The sequence below is a fragment of the Harpia harpyja genome, chromosome 9, assembly GCF_026419915.1.
Source record: "Harpia harpyja isolate bHarHar1 chromosome 9, bHarHar1 primary haplotype, whole genome shotgun sequence".
In the NCBI taxonomy this organism is placed as follows: domain Eukaryota; kingdom Metazoa; phylum Chordata; class Aves; order Accipitriformes; family Accipitridae; genus Harpia; species Harpia harpyja.
The window spans coordinates 41,057,366-41,080,129 of NC_068948.1; the positions used below are offsets into that span (position 1 = coordinate 41,057,366).

Here is a 22,764-nt window from a genome sequence, read left to right on the forward strand (position 1 = left end):
GGCAGAAGGACTACCATCACGACTCTACTCCCTTCCTGAATTGTGAGAACAAATAGTGCAGAGTAGCTTAATCACAGCATCACTGCAACACCGCCATACGTGGGATGTTCAGAAGAAATACACACCTCTATCCAGATGTAATGTGGAGTCACCTCTGGCGGACAAGGCCTCGGCTGGCTCTCTTCTGAGGCTGCTAATGGATCTGCTTCTTTCTGCTCAGCAGAAAACAGGCCAACTTTCTGCTCCACTGTCATTTGCCAGGCTCCTGCCATTTCCCGCATGAACTGCAAAAAGGAAGATACGCGTTTCTTGTTTCAAGAGCATCTTCTTAAGTGGAAAGCACAATGCTTCTCCACAGCACACACAAGAATCTAATACATCAATTAAAATTCACTGCAACGTTAACAGAGAGGCAGAGACAGGTCTACACATCCCACCTGAAATAAAATGTTTCTTTGACATCCTAAATTACAAAGGGAAGAAAGACTCCTCCAGAAGTTCAGCTAGTAACACAAAGACTAAGGGCAACAGCAGACAAGCACTGTATTTTACTGAGGAAACTGAACTGTTAGATCAGCTGGTGCCGTCCATCCTCACGGCTCTACTGAAGGTTACTGCCTCCAGCACCAGGACAGCAGAGACAAGCATATGCCAGGTTCTCATGTACTGCAGGACACAGTTTGGCCCATGAGCACATTCAGCTGACGAAGCAAGCACACAACATAAAGATGGCACATAATTCACTTTTGCTGAACCTGCTCTAAGGAGCAGCATCCTCTGGTAGAAAGGAGGCCCAGCAACCAAGGGTGCTTATCCAATCTCCTCAACAAGATACAAAGAAATTCCCCAGAAGTGCAAGGAAAAAATGAAACTGAAACTGATGCTTAAAAAGTTAAACACTGAAACGTGCATGTAAACTGATCTACGTAAATTTAGACTGATGATATCTCCAGCAAGTGAAACACTTAGTGCTCAACAACAGGAGCAATTACCAGAGGCAGGTTTCTCAGCTGCGTGGGGGCTGTCACTACACCACACTGAGTTGCTTTATTACTATTAGATTCATCCCCACCTCACAAAATACAGCTGGTCTAGCCTATTACAGGATTAGGACACTTGCAAGCCTATTTTTTTATGCAAGGGTGTAATGCCAGATACCAGAGGCTCTGACTGATGCACAGGGACATCGATTTCTATTTGTTTTAAAACACTATTCTATAAATTGTGGTAGTTCAGAACCTGATTCATAAGCTGCTCAGGCATCTCAGCAGCAAAGTAAATCACACAGCTGAGATCCTAACAGATTTACTTCACTGTATCATTCCTGCTGCTGAGAAAGATCCGCTTTCCACAGTTCACTTTGTGAGGGTGCTCAGACTTCCAACAATACATGAACAGAGACTACCTGGCAGGCTAAAGTGATTAACAATGCATTTAACATCCTTACTTGACACAGATTCACAATAGCTGTGAATCCCTCAGGATTTTCTCTCTTCCCCCTTGCAGGGACAGAGAAAGAGTTGTTAAATAGCTTCCTACCGGCACTTCGATTCCATTCTTGGCAGCAAGCAGCCACTCCCAGCAAGCAATTGCTGTTTCCATGCCATGTTCATTGAACATTCGCAAGGGTCCCCAACACAGATGATGAAGGAGCTGGGGATCACAGTCTGAAAACAAACATTCACTCAGATTTCTCCAACAGAATAAATAAATGCTTTTCACATCAGCATGAAATTGGTGTGCACAGTATGTAATAATCAATTCCTAATAAATAGCTTCTAGTTTAAGAAGGTCCCAATATAAGCCTAATTGAAAAAACTCAAAACACAGTTTTGCTTCAAGTTGATGCATACTGGGTTTGTACATGGATAGTTTCTGTAGTTTATTACTCTTTGCATTCACAGCCAGAAAGCAGAACTCCATTTGTTTTTCAATACCTTTGCTGCTTATTAGCAGTGCAGTCAACTTAAACATGGCCTGGGTGTAGAATTCAGTGTGGCCTGATTCAAGAGCATCATTCAGCTCTTTAACCATCAGTTTATTCAGGTCAGATGTTCGTCCTGTAGCATTTGAGAACTGAATCATTCCAGAAACCTGTAAAATACAAGGGGTTTTTCAACAGACAACAGTGTCTGTAGGAGTCTAGTTTGGTATTGGTCATGTGCTGATTAAGCAACTCCACAAACAGAGACATTTTTTGTTACTACTTAGCTGAATCTTTAGCTTTATCTGCAATGTAAGAATGTTCTGCAAGACCAACAGTAAAATGATCTGTTTAATAACCTAGGAAAATTATACCCTTTATCTTGAAGGTGCTTAAAGTAACATAGAACCATACAATAGTTTAGGTTGGAAGGGACATCATCCCCTGAAAAGCCTTGCCAGAGCTCGTGGACACTCCACACTCAGGAGAAATCCTGTACTTACCTCTCCTGCATAGCGGTTGCGCAAGTTAAGAGAAGCCATGAAGTTGGAGTAGTCCTTCTTCACACAAGTTGGTCTTTCAGTTAGCTGGGTTGCCTATGACCAGACCACATCTAGCTGTTTATACTGCTCATATCCAACCACTTGTCTTTTTTTCTATTTATACATTCACATATGTTTTAAGCTTAGTTTTCTTTATGCTAATAAACAGAATAGTATCATGCCTATTAGGTATAACAGTACTGTCCTGGTTTCAGCTGGGATAGAGTTAACTGTCTTCCTAGTAGCTGGTACAGTGCTATGTTTTGAGTTCAGTATGCGAAGAATGTTGATAACACTGATGTTTTCAGTTGTTGCTCAGTAGTGTTTAGCCTAAAGTCAAGGATTTTTCAGCTTCTCATGCCCAGCCAGCGAGAAAGCTGGAGGGGCACAAGAAGTTGGCACAGGACACAGCCAGGGCACCTGACCCAAACTGGCCAACGGTGTATTCCATACCATGTGACATCACATCTAGTATAGGAACTGGGAAGGGGGGGGGCGGGGGAATCGCCGCTCGGGGACTGGCTGGGTGTCGGTCGGCGGGTGATGAGCAATTGCACTGCACATCATTTGTACATTCCAATCCTTTCATTATTACTGTTGTCATTTTATTAGTGTTATCATTATCATTATTAGTTTCTTCTTTTCTGTTCTATTAAACCATTCTCATCTCAACCCACGGGTTTTGCTTCTTTTCCTCATTTTCTCCCCCATACCACTGGGGGGGGGGGGAGGAGTGAGTGAGCGGCTGCGTGGTGTTTAGTTGCTGGCTGGGGTTAAACCACGACAAGTACCCAGACTGATAAAAATGAAATAAGGAACATGTGCATTAATTCCATGTATACAGTTTGAAATATATATGTATTTGTATATACTTTTTGAAAGAGCAAAAAAAAGCATAAAAAGGGTAGAATCTCTGGGACTGCTGCTCCCTTTTCATGAACAGGTAAGGAAGAAGACAGAAGAATAGATGTGATCTTGGTTCTGCTCTCTCCATGCACCAGCTTGTTGAACTGACAGTATGCAGAGAGAGTATTTTGCTCCTGTCTTTAAGAACTGTACTAGTAATCCATGTTTCCCTTTGCAGAAGCACTCAGGAATTTGTCACTCAGAGGCTTCTCCTCAAAAACAAACAAAAGAATAATTCCTTATACTGTAAAATGAATTTTTTATATTGAGGATTTAATACTAAAATACAAGACCAGCAAAACCATAAAAAATTCAACACTCCTGCAATGCTTTGCTTCAGTACTGCTAATGGCTAGCTTGACTCAGCAATGAATAAACTTTTGAGAACTATTCTTATTACGTCTTGGATATAAAATCTGCGTACTATCGTCTTTGCATTAGCAATGTCCAGTCCATAGACTAAAGCAGGAGGAAAAACAAACTGCTAGCAATCTGAAAGAGCTTTTGTCACTTGGTTGACATGCTGGAGGGCCCTAATAAAAACACATACTGTTAACTTATTAAGAAAATGACAAAGCTGTTTCTCTTATTACCTTTCCAGTTGTAAAGTTTCTACTTTCTTCCAGCATAGTCTTTATTATACCAAGATTTTTCACCTTGTCCCTTTTGGAAACTATGTGACTACGCTCCTGAGTCCTGGGAGTTCTTTATCGTAATTACATTTAGTGACTAGCACTGTCTAGAAGGATGACTGTAATGGAGAACCAAAAGGAAATCCTACTAAAGGTGGGTTTGGAGGCAGTTTCAGAGCTGCTGCTAGAAAAAAAGCTGACTGATGATACAACAGATTATACTGGATGTTTCTCCAGGAGATCAGAAATTATAACAACAAATGAGAAAAAATGAACTGTAAAAAACTATATATAACTGCATGAAATGTTCAATGCAAAAGCGTGTTTTGAGTGAACCTATATAAAACTCAGAGCAAATGGGTGTCACCCAACACTCACCTACACTACAATTCTACAAAGGAGCTCATTTCAGTCTTACACAAAGATATTACTTTCAAATCATTCAAAATAATCTATAGAAAACTCTTAAACAGCATTAGATACAGTTTTATTTTCTTGCTTGTTACCATCTTACTTTTCAGTATTTTACAGAACATGATTGGAAGATACCTTGATTTGAGATGGAAAGAAATAAGGTGTCTTTCTGAGTAATGTTCAAGTGCTATAACAAAGGTGATTTAGAAAATCTGTATTATGTGGCTACACTGAATGTTATAAAATTAACATGATAGCTATACACATGCACAAACAAACAAACAAGAATTGTGCCCAATACTCACGCCCAGAGTGGTATTCTGTCTGTTGTAGCCCGCAAAGTGCAAAACACTTTCTGTAGCCATAGCCAGTCCTGTGTGCTGGGACAAACCTGATACCCAGTTCTGATGTTTGTTTAGGTACTCCTGACAACAAACAAACAAACAAACAAAACCAAAAAGCGTTTGTTGGAAAACTACTGTGTTTTTCAAAACAAGGCAGCTCATAAGCAAGTGTTGCATCATTGTAAACTACCAGAAAACTTACACACATACTTGACAATAAATAGACTGTCTCTACTCCCTCTTAGGCATTGCTCCCCTGGCAATAGGAAACTCTGAATGTCCTCCTAAATATGCTAAGAGTAAGACTCGTTCCATTTTGTAAAAGGATAAAGTGATCAAGATAGATACTTGAAGGCTGATGTCTTCTTTAAAAAGAATCACTTTTCACAAAGAGAACCTTATAGAAGGAAATGCTTTGGACTCCATGGAAGAAGGGAATATAGTTATCCTTTTACATAAGGATAGAATCCCTTGAGTTTTTTTTAGGGAAGGAAGTATAAACTTCAGGTAGAGTTGCAGTGTCCAAGATCTTTGCCAGGCATTGGAACAGGCTGCCTAGAGAAGTGGTGGAGTCACCATCCCTGGACATGTTCAAAAAACACATAGACATGGCACTTCAGGACATGGTTTAGTAGGCATGGTGGTGTTGGGTTGATGGTTGGACTCGATGATCTTAAAGGTCTTTTCCAACCTAAATGATTCTATCATCTTGAGCCTCCCCAGAAATTCTGTTATCAGCACTAAGTTAGACACCTCTAGGCAGAATACTAGTCTAACCTGGACTATGCAGTTTCTTCAACTACTCACCAAGGATTAACAGAGACCTGCATTTTACTACAGTGACACTTTTTGTTTACATAAAAGGTATTGTATTTATTTTATTAGTACATCATAAATAGTCTTTTGTAATCTTTGCTTGTGGTCTTGTGACTGCTTTCTACTGAACTCTGCCACATGTGTTTACTATGCCCACGCTCAAATTAAAGTCTGTAGTTTACAATGGTCTCATATATTAGCAGTGTTCCTTTGTATTTAAAAAAAACCCCCAAAACATAAAGACAGAAAAAGACATCCTCCCAAGAGGGAAACAAGAAACAAGTTTTACATCCTAACCATACATTTCAGTCCAGCTGATATTTTCCGCTAATGCACCAGTATTAAACAAACTTTGCTAGGCAGATGATTCTATTACACCAAATTCTGACCTCTGAAGTAAATCCAGGATGATCAACTGTTTACAAACCTGTTATTTTCAAGATACCCAGGTTTGGACTACATCAAAAGTCACATCAGATCAAAAATTCTAATTATTCTCTGCCAATGCTGTAAAGGAAAACTTAGAGCAACAGAAAAATTTAAAATGATGCTTGGATAGTCTGAAAAAAAATAAAAAACACCACATAATTTAATTCTCATTTTGAAGATGTGCAAAGATCAAATTCTTTCACAGAAGCAGGCTCATTACCTGTAAATGAGATTTTGTAACTGAGGGAGCCCATTTCATTGCTTCTTGCAGAATCATCCCACAGCGTGCAGCAAAATCCTTGACTATACTCTAGAATCAGAAAGCATCGATACAATCAGTAAAATACAGGACATTTAACAAGAGGCACTGCTTTTAATAGTCTAATAAGTAACATCAGGAGCAAGGCAGGTTGCAGCAACACGATACAGTTAAGATTTTCTGTAACAATTAAATGTACCCTTGGTAAGCAAAGAACTGTCATGCTTCAAGTAAAAAAAAATAGTAAGATTCAGAAAAACATAAATACCAAATTTCATATTGTATTAGAAAAACCTTACCTAGGGAAGTATTTTTAAGAAAGGACAATTCAGCGTAGCTCACTAATTTATCTCCTTGGCATAAAAAAATCAGGCATTATTTTGTTGTTTGATAAATCAAGGAGGACCACCTACCTCTCTGGCTTCATGTGTGTCAGGGACAGTTATTCTATATGGAGCATCAGGAATGTCATAGTATGGTTGGTCCTTATGAATGTCCTAAACAAAACCAATTATCAATTCTCAATAAGATAAAATTCATCATCAGTTAACTTGAACACTACAGGTAACAGTCTCCTCAAACAAGGAGTCTGATTTACCAAACCTTTTTGCTAATACTTGCTCTCAAAGGCAATCTGAACAGTTCTAAGAAATGTTTTTTATTCCAGTTTGGTTTTCAGTATAAATAACTTTAAAAATCCAAAGCCCTCTCCTCAACATTAAGTACAAAAATAAAACTCTATAAAGCATTTCCTCCTTAAAAAAATACGAATATGTAATAAATCCAAGGAATATGGATACACATACACAGACTGGAAAGAATATAATCTGACAACCATAATTCATAAAAAACCCACAAACCAAAAAAACCCACCACCAAACTTTTATTTCAAATGAGACAGTTTAACAGTAACAACCCACAATGGGTAATCCTGTGTTTTACTCTTGATGCTAAATTTGATTTTCTGAACTACATTTGACAAAAAAATCTCTAGCACTAGTTTTGCTACCTATGAAACAGGGGTGCAAATGCACTCCTTACTTTGCAGAACTAATTTTAAGATTTTTATCAATCTTAGTGATGATAGCAAAAACAAATTAAGAACTCAAATATGTATCAAATAAATGCAAAACAAAGCAAAAAATTCAGTTCTACTAAAGAAATATGGAAATATACATTTTATTTCCCTAATAGCATCACTAAAAAAAGGAACTTACTGCACTAAGAGACAGTGACAATGTCTGCAGAATATCTAGCATAGTCTTCAGCACAGTTCCACTCCACAGCAAGTGAGGAAATCTAGAGCAAGACAGGATTCAGAAACACAATAACCATGGATAGCCAAGGAAGGAAATTATTTTATCAAGAAATGGAGCTGCTCAAAGAGCTAGCTATATACATCAGTAGGTAAGCTCATACTCAACGTAAGTCACAAAGCTTGCCATGGCTCACAACAGCCTCGCTCAATACAGAGTCAAAAGCTCTCTAAAAGCAAGCTATGGAGAGCTATTTCATAGGAATTGAGATTGCATTTATTTCACGGCCACTTTGGTTTGCTCCATCCATGGGAATACTAACCAGACACAGACATTTTAAGCAGGGGTTTCAGAAGCCAGGTCAAAAAAACTACTGAATGTTATTTTTCAAGGAGATGCTTCAGCAGAAGTACCAGCCAAGAAATCCACTTGACTGTTGTCATCAATTGCATAAGTAATGACTAAGCAGTCAATGTGAAAAGAGAACAGAAAATGAAATCTACACTCACTTATCTACCAGACCAGATAAGTATTTGTCTGCAACTCTCCTGATCCTCTTGTGAATGTGGTTAAAATTCACCAGCAAGAACTGAGCATGTCTCTCCAGCTCTTCTTCGTTCTCCTTAGTTTTAGGCTAAAAAGCATACCAAAGAGAAGAATGAAGCTCTTGAGGAAAAAGACAAGCACACTTTTATAAACCAAAATGAAAATATTTATACAAATTTAAAATTTTAGTTTCCATGTAACCTACTTTATCAGCCATCATTGTCAGGAAAGCTTCAAACACCTTATCAGCAACAGCTATCACACACTGCATCATGCCTGAAGAATCGAGAGAAGTGACAGGTTTGATTATCAGAATTACGTTTGCTTTATAAACCATGTTTAACAGTTAAAAAGTGTTTATGTTTACTCAGCCAACACTGCACCAAGCTGTTTCAAAACAAAACCAGCATTCTTGGCAAGAATAAAGCAACAGCAATCTAGTGAACACAATTAATTTTGTTATATAGTTGCTTGATTTGTTTTAGTTTTGCGTGCCTGGAGATAACTTCCTAGTATCTCAAGTTGCAAGATAACCTAGACAGGTAATCTTACCAGATTTGTCTTTTTGAATTGCTTTATCCTCAAAATAGCAAAACATGACTTGGAACCGATCTTGGTCAGTTGAACGCAACACCCTAGGAAAAGAAGAGTTTTGTGGGTTGGGTTGTTTTGGGTTTTTGTTTTAGTTTTTTTTCCTTTTTCTTTTAAACATCCTCAACACAAATCCATGTACTTTAATGTCACAGTACACAACACACACAACAATATAGTAATTGTTCATTTGGTGATAATTTTAAGTCTCTAGTAAGTGTGATATTACTATTTGTTTCTACATTGAACTAACAGGGCTTGGATCATAAAACGCTGGTTTGTCACTGAGACAATAATTTTCACACCTCAGGAGTGGGAAACCTTATGATGATGCACTTACACAATCACCACAAACATATAAACACGGTACAATCTTTGGCATTTCTATAGGCTTTGCATTTGTTGAATTTGCATATGATGGAAATATCACTTATTAAAAAAATTGTTTCTATAATACAGCCCAGATGTTTCTGGAAATGACTGTCCCTGTTGTCAGCTATTATCAAAGTAAAAATTCGATGGAGAAGTTTCTTCTTACTTTCCTCACTGCTAGACCTCCACCTCAGCTTTCAGCTACACACTTCTTTGAATAGCAGTAATAAAAACACTTTTAAAGGAAAAAAAAATAGTCTGTGAATTCAGTATGTTTGATTAATACAACCTAATACATACTACTGAGGGAAAAAAAAAGTACACTACAAAAAAATTTTCTCAGCTTCTACATTACACTAATCTCACAGAATAGGCAAGTGTTTACACTGTCCTTCAGAGGTGCAAGCACAAGACTCTGTGCAGAGGATACATTATGCTTGCTTGCAAGACATTCTTTTAAAGAACCCTTTTGTCCACCTTCTATTAGTTCTTATACAGAGAAGATCCCATTTTTGGGGCCCTACTGTATTATTCCATCCTTTTTATCTACCCTAGAGGCATTTTTGCACAGACGAATTCCCAGTCTTGAAATCTTCAATAGAACTAATGTGACTCAAAACACTGATTCTCATTTATCTTAGTGTCTGGCAATTCTGACTTGACCATACACTGGGGTTTTTTTTAATTCATCAGTGAAAAAAGTATATATATACCTCATATACTCTAGGCGGTAAACAGAAAGGAGATAGGTAGACATGGCAAAGTCCAACTTATTGATCAACGCTGACACTTCTGGAGGAGGATCCAAGAGATTTATTATGGTACTCCGCAATTCATTTAATTCAGCCTAGAGATGAATACATGAAGTTATCTGAAGTGGGAGTACTATATTAGTTTGTGTTCTGAAAACATTTGCTTTCAGCTATTACTTTTTAACCTTTGCAAACAATATGCCAAGATGTCTTTGTCTGCAGACTAAGACCAACCTGCTCTGACTCAGCAAGCCATGATTCTTCAAATACAGAATTAAACAGAATTAAATACTGGAGTCAAGCTCCCTGCTGAAATAACTGCTAGTTTCCATGCAGTTATACCAATGAAGAAATACAGTTCCTACACTAAATGCATGTAATTTTGATCAACATCAATCTTGCCCAGCTTCTTAAACTTCATGGGTCTGTTGTCACAGATGCCACAGAACTAAATATCTAGGCACAATACAGATTTCTGTATTATTTGGGAGCCAAAGACATTTCATAAGCTGCAACTCTTCAACCCACTTCACACTGCTACCACAGAGTCCTCAGGTAAAATCTATCCTGCAAACACTAGGGAGAGAGAAGTATCTCAGTACCAAGCCAGCAAATAAAAAGGGAAAAAGCTCACTTAGCATGTCTTTGAACATTTCTTTGAAAGACTGTGTTGTTTCCTTCCAAAGTTTGTTGTTTTGGTTTTTTAAACACTGCAAGTTTTGTCTGTCTGATACAAAATGGATAAAAAAAACTATTAAAAGACTTGGTTTCTACACCTAATCAAAATAGTGTCACTACCACCCTGAACACTTGTAATAACACTCAATAAAACTAAACGCAAGTCACTTATGTACACTGTTGTCATATTTTTCACTAAAAGGAGGCAGGTTGAATGGGTATTGTGCTATTTCAATAAATCATGGTTACTGTATCATTTAACAATGACAGACATTATGGAAGGTGATAATAGAAGAAATTAATTCTTACAGAAGTCACAGTATCATTCTTCATGGCAGAATTGTACTGAAGAACAGATCGAAGTGGTTCTTTGCTGGGAAATGTGAGTAAGGGAGACTTGGTGGCAATTTCACACACACCTTCATACCATTCTTCCGGCCAGAGACCTGCAGCACAAGTATAAAGAGGAAGGTGGGGTGAGGGAGAAAAACAGTATTAGGATTCACAAAGTTAACTAGCATTATCAAGCTTTGTAATACTTCCTAGGGCCAATTTTTCATGCACTTAAGCACAAACACTCACCACAGGTGATCCACGTTCCAAACATAGTAAACACATTTAGGTAATTCCAAGTGAAATTTCTCAATGGGTAAGAAGTTTCTACTTGATTATTGTTGTACCCCATGTGTCTGATCTTCCATTTTGGGAACTTAGCTATCAAAACTCATACTTAACTAAGGCTAACTGCTGTATTAGCTTAGAAAAAGAAAACCTAAGTACAAGAACAAGTTGTACTGTGCTCAATCTCACAGCAAAACAGAGCAAAGATGTAAAGAAATCCTACCAGAGAACTGACATGTAAGCTGTTTGCTTTGTAATGTCTTTATGCCTCTAATTTTATTTCAGCCTACAGTGAACAGTTTGCAGTTACACTTAGATTCAACAAGAGTTTAAATGTGAGCAGCAATGTTGCTCTCTCAGAATTTACACTACCTGATCCTTCCACAGCAAATCCCATCAGCACTGAATATAACCAGAAGTCACGGAAGAGCTTTTGCAACCTGGGCTTGGCCTCCTTGATGGGTGGCAAGCGTCTAGTGAGCTACCAAAGAAATAAAAATTAACATTAGAAAATGGCGGGAGTTACAATAACTTAATTCCATGCTAAGGAATCAATTCACGTACCTTCCTTACTATGATTTATGAAGGTGATATTCTTTGTCACCTATGAAAACTACTATTACATTACTATTGTTATACTGAAGAAAATTAGATCTTGTTAGAATATCTGAAATGCTAACATTTGAGATGCCTGAAGTAAGAATTTCCTTTGTTTTACACAGGAATAATACCATGCTGATATGTATTCTCTTCAGAGGTTACTGTAATATTAGCATACTATCAACTGCAGAGAGGAAGAGACCACGTGGTCCTTTAAACTGTGTTGAAGACAATGCCATGCCCCTTTGCTTCAGTGCAAAGGAACTCAAAACCAAATAAATATTAGTCAAACATACTTCTGGTTGCTATTGTTTATTGGCTTTGTGGAAATACATTGAGGCACCAATTGGGGATCTTTCATTGTTTGCACCCACGCACACAATGACATCAGTTCTGGAGAATTTACTATCTAAACAAGCAAGTAAAAGAGCATTATTTTCAACACATTTATTAAAATTCTCTGCTACTTTTTGCACAAACAGCTGCTACCACTAGAGGAGCACAGTTTATACTCCCAGCCAGCATGATACACAATTTTAGATAAATTTATGTAACAAAGCTCATCGTGTGTTATCTTAAAAAGTGTTAGAAGTACAGGCAGTGTTTAAAAAGTGAAAGAAACGGCCCATTAAACTGTGAGCTTTAATCAATACGACTGTGCATTATTATTGTAAACTTTATTAAGAAAATGCTAGATTCTAATCTAGCTTGAAGAAGTTTTCTTTAACTGTACAATAATTCCCTTGAGGTAAGACAGCCAGCAGTATTTCAGTGAAACCTTATATAAAGCTTACTTTGGATACATTTGTAAATTATGAGGCAGATGGTTCCTTTAAAGAAAAAAAACAAAACCAAAATGAAAAAATCTCTCTATTATAGTAAAATTAATCTGAGTTTAAGCTGGTAAATGGCACTATGGTAAAAAGTTGCTTGTGCAACGCAAATGTTTGCACCAATATAACACTGACTGAAGAAGCCTGACCATCACAACCACAGCAGCCTCAGCCATATTTGCAGTAATATGCCCCCTCATTTCAGCACAAAATAGCAGCAACATGGCTTTTACTAGTCATTAACAGTCAAGTTTATGTGCATGCTTGACTTTCAAACTTTACATACATGCCAATTTTTGCTCAAAGATCTTCCTCAAAAGTGAACAAGTACCTGCAAAGCCATAAAAGTAGTTCAACAAACAACATACAATTCAGCAGAGATCACCAGGCAAGGGAGGGATTTTGGCTGACGAAGTAAGTTTAGCAGTGTTTGGTTTAGAGAATGTTTACTTTGGGAGATACACAAAAAACTAGCGTCAAAGTTCAGATTTAAACCCTGCCATTCCCCTTACTTGAGCTATTCAACACATCCTTTCTGTACAGTGGCTTAAAGGTAAGCTTCATTTACATCTTCTGTTATTTTAGGTTGATCTGACCAAAGACATATATATTGCAGAGTGGGGGAATGTTTTGCTTGTTTAAGTGCAGCTAAGCAATAATTGAACATTGGTGAAGACGAGAATGTAAAGTTGGGAACTACAGACAGCAAATTCTTCTATGCCAAAAGCAGAAAAAATTTATCAATGGTTACTGGACAGAGTATCTCAGCCCTAAGGGCCTGACTTCTGGGGGCGGGAAAAAAAGTCATGAATTTATGAAGAAACAATAAGAAAAAGTGACTCAAGTCGTTAAGTCACAAAGTAAAAACCATTTAAAAAGCACCTTCTGTGGATCCTTCCTTGTTGCAAAAGAATTCATTTTCTGTATGGGACAATCACCTTTAATGCTTTTAGGATTTCAGTTCAGGGGGAGAGTTTCAAAAATTAAACAGTTAGTTCATTTACTTCAGTCCTGCTACAACATGTCTGAATTCAAATATCTTCCTTCAAGCACTAGTTTTATTCACAGATGTACAGGTATGTATATCTACATGTTTTACTTCTACAGAACAGCTCTTTGGACTACTTGCTAATTTAAAAAACATTCTAATCAACATCATAGTAACATTTTTATTTTAACAGTGCAGTCCCGCTAATGGTATTTAGCACAAATGCACATCTTTCTCCAGGTTTGTTGCCAAATCCCTAGATCTCCTTTATTCCATCAAATTTCAGCTTTGCTCTTCCAAAAACAGTCTCATAAAACTCCATTTTTTTGTTGTAGCTACAGAATGTCTGTTTTTCAAATTCTTCAGTACATCTCAGCCTTCTGGTATGCTCTTTCAGTGGATGCCTAGTCACTCCTCCTACCAAGCTCAAATCTTCAAACTTATCTTCACGTCATATTTTTAGCATATGCTAGTAAGACAGTTAGTACACATTTTAAGTGCTACGGATTTATAAATAAGGAGCCCCACATATTTTAGGTAATGAGTTTGTTACTGCTGAAACATGCCGATAATGACAACTTCCATGGGAGGAAGAGGTCAAGCAATTCTTTGGCAGGCTGGAGGCATTATGTAAGCAAAACTGATTACCAGTAAAACAGATATCCATCTAATTAAGTTCTGTTCCACTAAAAAAACCTGCTGTTGAATAAGGTAACTACAGACCTTCTGCTGTGGCAGAATTCAGTGTGGACCTAAAATTAGGGAATAGATAACTAAAATTCAATTACCCTATGCTCTCTCAGCTGTGTTATGTTGTCTTCCAGGTTTTGACCTGTCAGAATGAAGTTCCTATTTCATTTGCTTGCCCTTGCTCTCATCATAACCTCCACATTTTGTGGAGTCAAGGACTTCACTGAGCATTTTGAAAGCCTTAAAGATGCACAGCCACATGAAAACGGGACCTATGATATGCCAAACTTACCACCAGAGTTCCACAGAGAAAACACTATCACTAATGACTTGATTCCTGAAGAGGAGGAGGAAGAGGACTATCTAGATCTCGACAAGATACTGGGTGAAGATGACTACAGTGACATTATTGATGCTGGCCCATACATGGTTTCTGAAATTCAGCAAGGAAATGTTCTTGAACTATTCCAAGGCAAAACCAGAATCCAGCGCCTCAATATCCTCAATGCAAACTTTGGCTTCAACCTTTACCGCAGCGTGGCAGACAAAGCCAACTCTTCAGATAACATTCTCATGGCTCCTGTTGGCATTTCCACTGCGATGGCTATGATTTCTCTGGGTCTAAAGGGTCAAACTCAGCAGCAAGTATTATCTGTTCTTGGCTTTCAAGACTTCGTTAACGCCAGCACCAAATACGAGCTCATGACTGTTCATAATCTCTTCCGCAAACTCACTCATCGGCTATTCAGGCGCAATTTTGGTTACACACTGAGGTCTGTCAATGATCTTTACATTCAGAAGGACTTTTCTATTCTGAATGATTTCAGAAACAATATGAAGACATACTACTTTGCTGACGCCCAACCAGCTGATTTTTCAGATCCCAACTTCATAACTAAAACCAATGAACGCATCTTGAAGCTGACCAAAGGATTAATAAAGGAAGCTCTTGTGAATGTAAACCCTACAACGCTGATGATGATTCTTAACTGTCTTTACTTTAAAGGTAAGAATCTGTTATTTCAATCTTAGCAATGGATTTTCTCAGTTAGCAATTCACTTCACTTGCATACTTCATTAGAAATCCCAGACTGAACTTAAATCTAGTTTACAGTTCAAAAAAGCCTATCAACTCTCTCATTAAGAAGAATGTCTATTATTAGCTCATTTTCACATGTTTCTGTAGCACACTGACGTTCCAGTCATGCCCTGAAGTTAGTGGGTATTGTATAAATACAGCAAATACTTATTACATCCAAAACCTTATAGTCTAAAAGTGAGGCTAAAAAAGCAACATATGAATGCAGAATAGCCTCAGAAAGCATAAGCTTTGTAGGAGTCTCAGATGGTGAGGTTATTAATTCATGTGCAAGTTATTAGTCACATTCAGTCCTGCTTCAAGTTATTGGCTTCATTGAAATGGTACAGGTTGATTTCAGTTAAAACACTTAACATTTGTGAAGTATTCAGGATTCACAGGAATGACTATAAACTATTTCAGCTTAAAGTATGTATATTTTTACATGATCAGATTTTTTTTTATATGATCAGAGCATGATTCTTGTCAACAAGCCTATACAGGGGACTGAAGAGAATAACAAAAACAGTATTCTTCTACAGCTAAAAACAAACACATTCACCACTTGCAATACTTCATTCAGTATGAACTGTCTGCTGATATGGGCTACTACATGTATCACTACAGACTGAACAGTTAAAGAGGCTTGAAGTAAAGACTGTACAATAATTCTTATTATAAATCCTTATTTTCAATTTCTTAACACTTAAACTAAGAGCCTGTGGTGAGATTTTCAACATTAGTTATCTGCCTCAGGTTGAAAGTTTGATAATTTTTCAACAAAATTTTAAAATGGTATTAAATGAGCAAGAGGTGGGAGGTGCCAATGAAAGAGGGACTAAGGAAAAAAAGGAAATCTGTTACTGACTGTTTAAGATTAAAATCAGATGAAGGTGACTTAAAACACTGGTAAGGAAAGACAAATCAGCACAAAAGAATATCAGTGTTTGTAAGTACAACGTACTCCTTTCCATAACTTATAAAGGAATTTCTTTTTCCCAACTATGTCTCTGCTTCCAGGAAACAAATGCTCAAGGGCTCTCTTACACCTGCCTTCTCAGCATTTGATTATAGGAACTTATGGGAACACCATTCCTACAAGTTTATTAAATATACCTTTTCCCACTCACTTGCAAGGTGTTCCTTCCTTGCATAATGCCACTTGCCTCTTCAAAAGATCTGAAGCAGTCATTAGCATAAGATCCAAACAAACCCCTGTTCTGAAGTATGATCCAAAAGGGACTTATTTGTGTCCTTAAGTACATCTCTGATTATCATATCATATATTAAATACATGGCTTTACTGTCCATTAGACCATCCTAAGAGAAGGATTATGCAAAGTAAAACAGATACATAATTTTTTCACAATTTGGTCAATTTTAAAATACCTTTTTGTTTTACTCTGAAATTATTAAAGACTTTTGCTATCTCAAAATAACAAAAACAACACCAAAAATGCAATAGCTTTAGTATTGGAACTCTCGAGTCATCACGACCAAAAAGACTTTTGGCTTTTTCTTCTCGCCATGGAGTCCTGTTAGTCCAAATTGCCTTGGTGCTGTCTGCTGAAGGCTGTTATTTCCAACACTCAAAACCAAAAAAATCAATTCTATATTGCTGTCTTCCATTCTTTCGTCTTACAGTGACAGTCTCCTGGTAATTCCATTTTAAGCGGAACTGAACATTTAAAAAGCAAGTTCTGCTCCTGCTTTCCTAGTTTCCCCATGAGTCCTTCTGGACATGCTAGTTTTTGTCCACATCTTTCTATTTACAATATTTATACTGTCTGTACCATTGCAGACAAGCTCTGTTAAGCCCGCGAGCTAAGAAACCTATGAGTAGTCTCAGCTACACAGAAACGCTCAGTACAAGTGATACTGGGTAATGGGATACTTGCCAAACACCATGAAGTCTCAAGCTCCTTTTATATTAAATACTATCAAGAAACTATTGGAAACTCTTCACATTGGTAAGAAGCAAGTTTTGTCTTGTATAGGTGTCCAGTCTACCTCCAACTGAGATCTACCCTCCATTCTGCAGAGGTCTGAACAATCATTTATGAGCTTCCTATCAAGTAGAAGCTGGTTATTTTAGCCATGGTAGATCACGGCAGCTTTTGAGAATTGACATATTTTGACAAATCCAAAATTGCTCCTATGAGATTCTAGTCACGAATGCAAGAGAGAAGTCAATCAGTGGAGACAACTTCTGCCACCACAGATGGATCTAAAAGACATCTTGGTGGGAAGATGCAAACCAAGAAGTCACAAAAGTCAAAGTGGCAACTGCTTTCAGCTGACCCCAGAAGACCACATGCCTCCTGCTGGAGAACAGTATTTTACTCCAAGACAAAGACATCTGCAAAAGTGAAGTCAAGAAAAAAGTTCCCCAGCCCCTCTCTTTTACTAGGAAGAGCTGATAAACGTCTCCCATTCCTCAGGTGATCACAGTGCTGCTGAAGCTCCCCTGACCCACAGCAGCTTTGTGCCTTTAGCTAGCTAGAGTCCTATACCTGTGAATTCTGCTCCCTGAAGAACAGACAGATGTTAGTTTTTCCTGAGAAGTGAGACAATTTGTTTGGGAATAGCATAATCCATTTTATATCCCATTCCCTTCAGAATATTAACCACAGTCTGATCACTTCTCAAACTGCTCCCCATCAGCCCAACATATGAAGAAACTATCAGAATGAAAGTTGGACTTAAGGCTTTTTTTCTTACTTCACAGTCAATTTGGCAAAGTCAGATTAAGGATCTCGGCATCACTTGCAACCTTTTAAAAAAAAAAGTTACCGATTAAGGTTAAATTTGTAGTCTCCACACAGTTACAGCCATGCTCCCCAGGTACTTGCTTGCCAACAGTGACCTAAAATCCAGAGTTTTAGCAGGAAATACCAGTAACCCTATTTCCATTATAAAATCCTAGCTTTGTCTGCTCGTTAAGAAAAAAACAACGTTTTTTTCCAGAGCCTCAGTTCAGACAACAGATCAATAGGAACACCACTTTAAAAAAGCACCTTCTTTTACACAGTCGATAAATATTTGGGGTACCCAAACAATCTTCACTTAGAAAGATTCAAACCCTGATGGCAAAGCTTTCAGGGCTGCAAAATATGTTGAATTGTATTCTTTGGGCATAAACCTGTCAGATGACAGGCTCACGTAGGTGTGCTGAAATCCCATCAAACTGGGTCATAAAATTAAGCAGTCAACACCCAAACTCTTCAGGATGTCTTACGACAGAAAGTTAAATGGCTTGAATGGACTAAGTCAAGGTAATACCTTCAGCATAATATCTTTTATGCAAAATGAAAACAGTCATTACTTAGTTTGGCATTTCTGATGCTTGAAACAGTCTGGTTTCAAGTATCAGATCTCTCAGAAAATACAGCTGTCAGTTGTTTCGCTAGGTGCAAACCCTGTCAAATATTTTCCATCTGTTTGAACTTTGTAATTTCTAGGCTCCTTGTGGAAAAAAATAGTACACACCAAGCCCTTTCAAATTTCCAGTTTGTGTTTACCTGCTTTTGTAATTCAGCACATTCAAATCAGACAAATGTTAAGTTAGAAAGAAAGCCAGGAATTTTAAAGTCACTTTAAAACTTGTCTTCTTATTCAGGCTTAACTGAAATCAACAATCTCCTACAGTAATTCCCAATTCACATGAATTAAAACTTAATGTAAACTGTTATTCTGGGAATATTTTATTAAACAAGGATCTTGGGGTTTTTTGTTTATCTGTCTTCTGCATTGTATTAACAGGAACTTGGGAGAATAAGTTTCCAGTGGAAATGACCACAAAGAGAAGTTTCCGACTGAATGAGAAGCAAACAATAAAGGTTCCTATGATGCAGACTAAAGGGAACTTCCTAGCTGCTGCAGACCCTGAGCTAGACTGCAGTGTGATCCAGCTCCCGTTCGTGGGGAACATCAGTATGCTGATTGTACTTCCACACAAACTCTCTGGCATGAAAGCCCTAGAAAAGCAGATAACACCTCACGTGGTGGAAAAATGGCAGAAGAGCATGACAAACAGGTATCTGCTGAAAAGTACATCTTGCTAAAGTCTTAATGTATTTTCTTGATGAGATTGGTAAGGGTAAGTAAAGAGCACAGAAGATAACATATGATAATTTGATTAAAAACATTAAACCTAAACAAAACCCCCCAAAAGATGGATTTACTGAATCAAAAATAAGGACCAGTGATATCTCAAAATTTAAATGCTGTCAAGAAATCAAGGATGATTGAGGTGGAAAATTCTAATGGGAGTTCCAAAATCCTTTCTATTAAGTAGTTAATGTTGTAGATTTAAAGAAAAAGTTATTACTGATAACGTTTACAATGAGGAGGAAAAACAGGAGTATGATAACAACAGGCTATTTATGCAGAGTAATCTCAATCATATGGAAAGCAGCCTGCGTTCATTTCAGCACTATGCATTTCAACATATCTGTTGTGTAAAGGGACACATTCAGTAATCAACAATGGACATCACCATTATGGGAGAGAGAAAAAATCAGATAGCCTCTCTTGTGCAAGATGACAGACTAGGTGATATCTGTCTTCAGACTCGATAAAAAGAACTGATTTGATGTGCTATTCAGGAAGCCAACCTATTCCTATTGGATACATTAACTGACAAACCTCCAGTTCAGTACTCCAGAAAATCTGACAGTTCAACATTTATTACAAGCATATGCAACCATGTACTGAACTGCTCATGGCTATGTATCTTACACACACAAATAATGTAAATCATCGTTAAGTGAAACATTAAATTACAAACTAACAGTTTTGGGAGGGGAATTAATTTTTTTAAAACACAGCTTAAAAGTAATGATGCCCAAGTTTTGAAAGTAAAAGGACAGTAAACAGTCCTGTATATTTCTGTGTCCTGCTTGCTGAAGACAGCAAAAAACCCAAACCACAACAGATATGTAAAGCAAAGGAATCATGCAAATATGTATCTCCTTAATGATTTTTCATTTTTGTTTTTATTTTTACTAGAACAAGAGAAGTGGTTCTGCCTAAATTTAAGCTGGAGAAGAGTTATAACTTGATTGGTTATCTGAGATCCATGGGAATAGAAGAACTGTTCAATGAAAAAGGCAACTACTCTGGTATATCAGAGGAGAAAGTCACCATTGACAGGGTATTTACTCCTCTTTTCACTTCCTTTCTGATTAAACTATATCACCTGCAAACATGGCAACACAGTAAAAAAAATTCACAGTAAGCTAAAATAATACTTCTTCTCATCTTTCTTAGAGGACATAGGGACATGGGTTTCTCTGCATGTCCTTGACTATTCGTATAATGAGGAACATGTTTCATCACCCGTCAAAGGCACTGAAAGCATTGTGGTCAGTCAGGAACAGGCTTATTCACAAACCAAAACCAAAGGATTGCTGCCGCGTAGGAGTTACCAGCAAGAGCGTCATGAGGGAGCCATGTGCAGGACATGGAGAGGGGGAAGGCTGTGAGCACATCATTTGAGTACTTACAATATCCTCAATTTCTTTTTTGTTTGTTTTCCTTTTTTTGTTTGTTTAAACAGTTCAATCATCAAGGCACGATAACTGTGAATGAGGAAGGCACAGAGGCTGGAGCAATAACCAACGTCGGGTTCATGCCTCTTTCTGCTCAGATTCGCTTTATTGTCGACCGCCCCTTTTTGTTTCTGATCTATGAACATCGTACCAGTTGCCTCCTGTTCATGGGTAGAGTTGTCAACCCAGCCAAGTCTTAAAAGCAGGGAAGACCTTCAACATGCTGTTACACATGGGCTATATAATTACACATTAATATACCAGTATCATAAAGGAATTTTTATTGTCATATTAGCTAATACAAAAGCCACTGGTATCACAAGAAAATACATTATCTACAGGTAGTTTCACATGAATGGACTCATAGCAGTAGATAATTTGACTGCAATTTAAAATGGTTAGTGGCACGTATCGATACAAGTGTATTAAAAAAAATAAATCACAAAGTAACTTACATGTGTTCTACGTCAGTGTATAAAATGTAACCAATAAAATATTTAGACTATCTGGATTCTTGAAGTTTAGCTCTAAATTTGTGCTAGGATGCCTATTCATAACAAATAGGAATAAGGAAATCCTGAATACCTGATCAGTCTTAGAAGCCCAAGTCTCTCCTGGGTATTTTACATAATCTAACTTGAAAAAGATGTGTACATTCTTTCTTTTGCTTGCATTATTTAACATTCAGCAGACCTACACACCATGAACTTTATGGACCCATGCACCAAATAAGAGGAGATAAAAATGTCTTGGAGGAATGAAATACTAATGGATCCACTACTTTTCCCCAACCTAACTTGTATGGTTTCAATACAGTTCTCTCATCTTCACCAGTACAAGCAGTATCAGAATTAGCCAAGCAGGTAAATTATATAAAGATCCTTAGAATACCTTTTATAGTGAAAGCAGCTAGCAAAATGCTCTTTTCACCAGCCCAATATCACCTAATCCTCTCTACAAAAAAGTGTGATTTATAGCAGTCACAGCATTTGTTAAGAATTCAAATACACTCTCCATACTTGATTCAGCGGACAAAACCTTTCAAGTCAAACCAAGACTGTAAACTTTCTGAATCATTCTGTTAACATGAATGCTGTACAAAAGCCTGTTTCACATTTGAAAAAAGTGAAAGTTTACCTGAAGTCTGTAGCATATTACTACCTACCCAGTACAAGGAACAGAGTTGCATCTTACATTCAAGTTATTAAAGCCAATGAACATACTCACCTTTGCACACCTTCCTTTGCATCATACCTTTTAAAAAGAGGTACCTCACAAGCCAGTGATGGTATTTTTATTACTATTTGCTGTATCAAATATTGTATCCATCTAAATATATTCATATTATAAATTTGTTTTATGTTGGCAAAAATATGCAAATTAAGCTATAAACCAACAGTTGTTTTAAGGATTAGGAATTCTCTTAAAAAGGTGTTTTCCAATATTAACTTAATTGATTTCATTTTGCTTTTATATAGTGATACTTGTAATTTTGCATCTACTACAATTATTTGCACCCCCCCTAGAACTTTTTAACGTGACAGCCAGTGAAATATTGGTATTAGATGATCAAGAGCTGATATCGAATAGGAAGCTCAGATGTTTCTCTATTCATGTCTCACACTGTGCTTGCTTACAAGCCCACTAAGTGGGGGAAAATTTTCAGTATTGAAGGTTCACAACAGAAATTATTAACATTCATATACACATTTTATTGTTTTATCTATATTCAAAAAAAATTAAATATTCATGCTCCCAATTTAACTAGTTTATCAATGATTAAATGAGTTGGAGCATCAAAGTATGGGGGTTTTGAGACCTAAGTAACAGGAATTATTCGAGAGAAAGAACTCAAGCAGAAAAGCAAATCAGCTACTGCTCAAAACTCATGATGTTCATACATTGTGCAAGAAAGTCAAATATTTGCTTCAACAACCATAA

General features: G+C 37.3%; 2 protein-coding genes across 4 annotated transcripts in view; one reads left to right on the forward strand and one right to left on the reverse strand.

Moving 5' to 3' along the window:
- Positions 1-22,764, reverse strand: part of PI4KA (phosphatidylinositol 4-kinase alpha) — a 65,003-nt gene that overhangs the window by 18,799 nt on the left and 23,440 nt on the right. For all 3 annotated transcript variants that reach the window (XM_052795526.1, XM_052795528.1, XM_052795527.1), the window contains exons 20-33: positions 11,455-11,563; positions 10,771-10,907; positions 9,745-9,878; positions 8,621-8,703; positions 8,274-8,344; positions 8,032-8,156; positions 7,484-7,565; positions 6,680-6,763; positions 6,228-6,317; positions 4,724-4,843; positions 2,428-2,520; positions 1,938-2,094; positions 1,540-1,667; positions 126-284 (exon numbers count right to left, since the gene is read on the reverse strand). In XM_052795526.1, coding sequence (XP_052651486.1) covers positions 126-284; positions 1,540-1,667; positions 1,938-2,094; positions 2,428-2,520; positions 4,724-4,843; positions 6,228-6,317; positions 6,680-6,763; positions 7,484-7,565; positions 8,032-8,156; positions 8,274-8,344; positions 8,621-8,703; positions 9,745-9,878; positions 10,771-10,907; positions 11,455-11,563 — 1,572 coding nt within the window. The remainder of the gene's footprint in view (positions 1-125; positions 285-1,539; positions 1,668-1,937; positions 2,095-2,427; positions 2,521-4,723; positions 4,844-6,227; positions 6,318-6,679; positions 6,764-7,483; positions 7,566-8,031; positions 8,157-8,273; positions 8,345-8,620; positions 8,704-9,744; positions 9,879-10,770; positions 10,908-11,454; positions 11,564-22,764) is intronic.
- On the forward strand, positions 12,916-21,334 carry SERPIND1 (serpin family D member 1). The gene is made up of 5 exons (XM_052795529.1): positions 12,916-13,068; positions 14,328-15,199; positions 19,034-19,307; positions 20,282-20,426; positions 20,832-21,334. Exons 2-5 carry the CDS (start codon positions 14,344-14,346, stop codon positions 21,021-21,023), a joined length of 1,467 nt encoding a protein of 488 aa, XP_052651489.1. The 5' UTR covers positions 12,916-13,068; positions 14,328-14,343; the 3' UTR covers positions 21,024-21,334.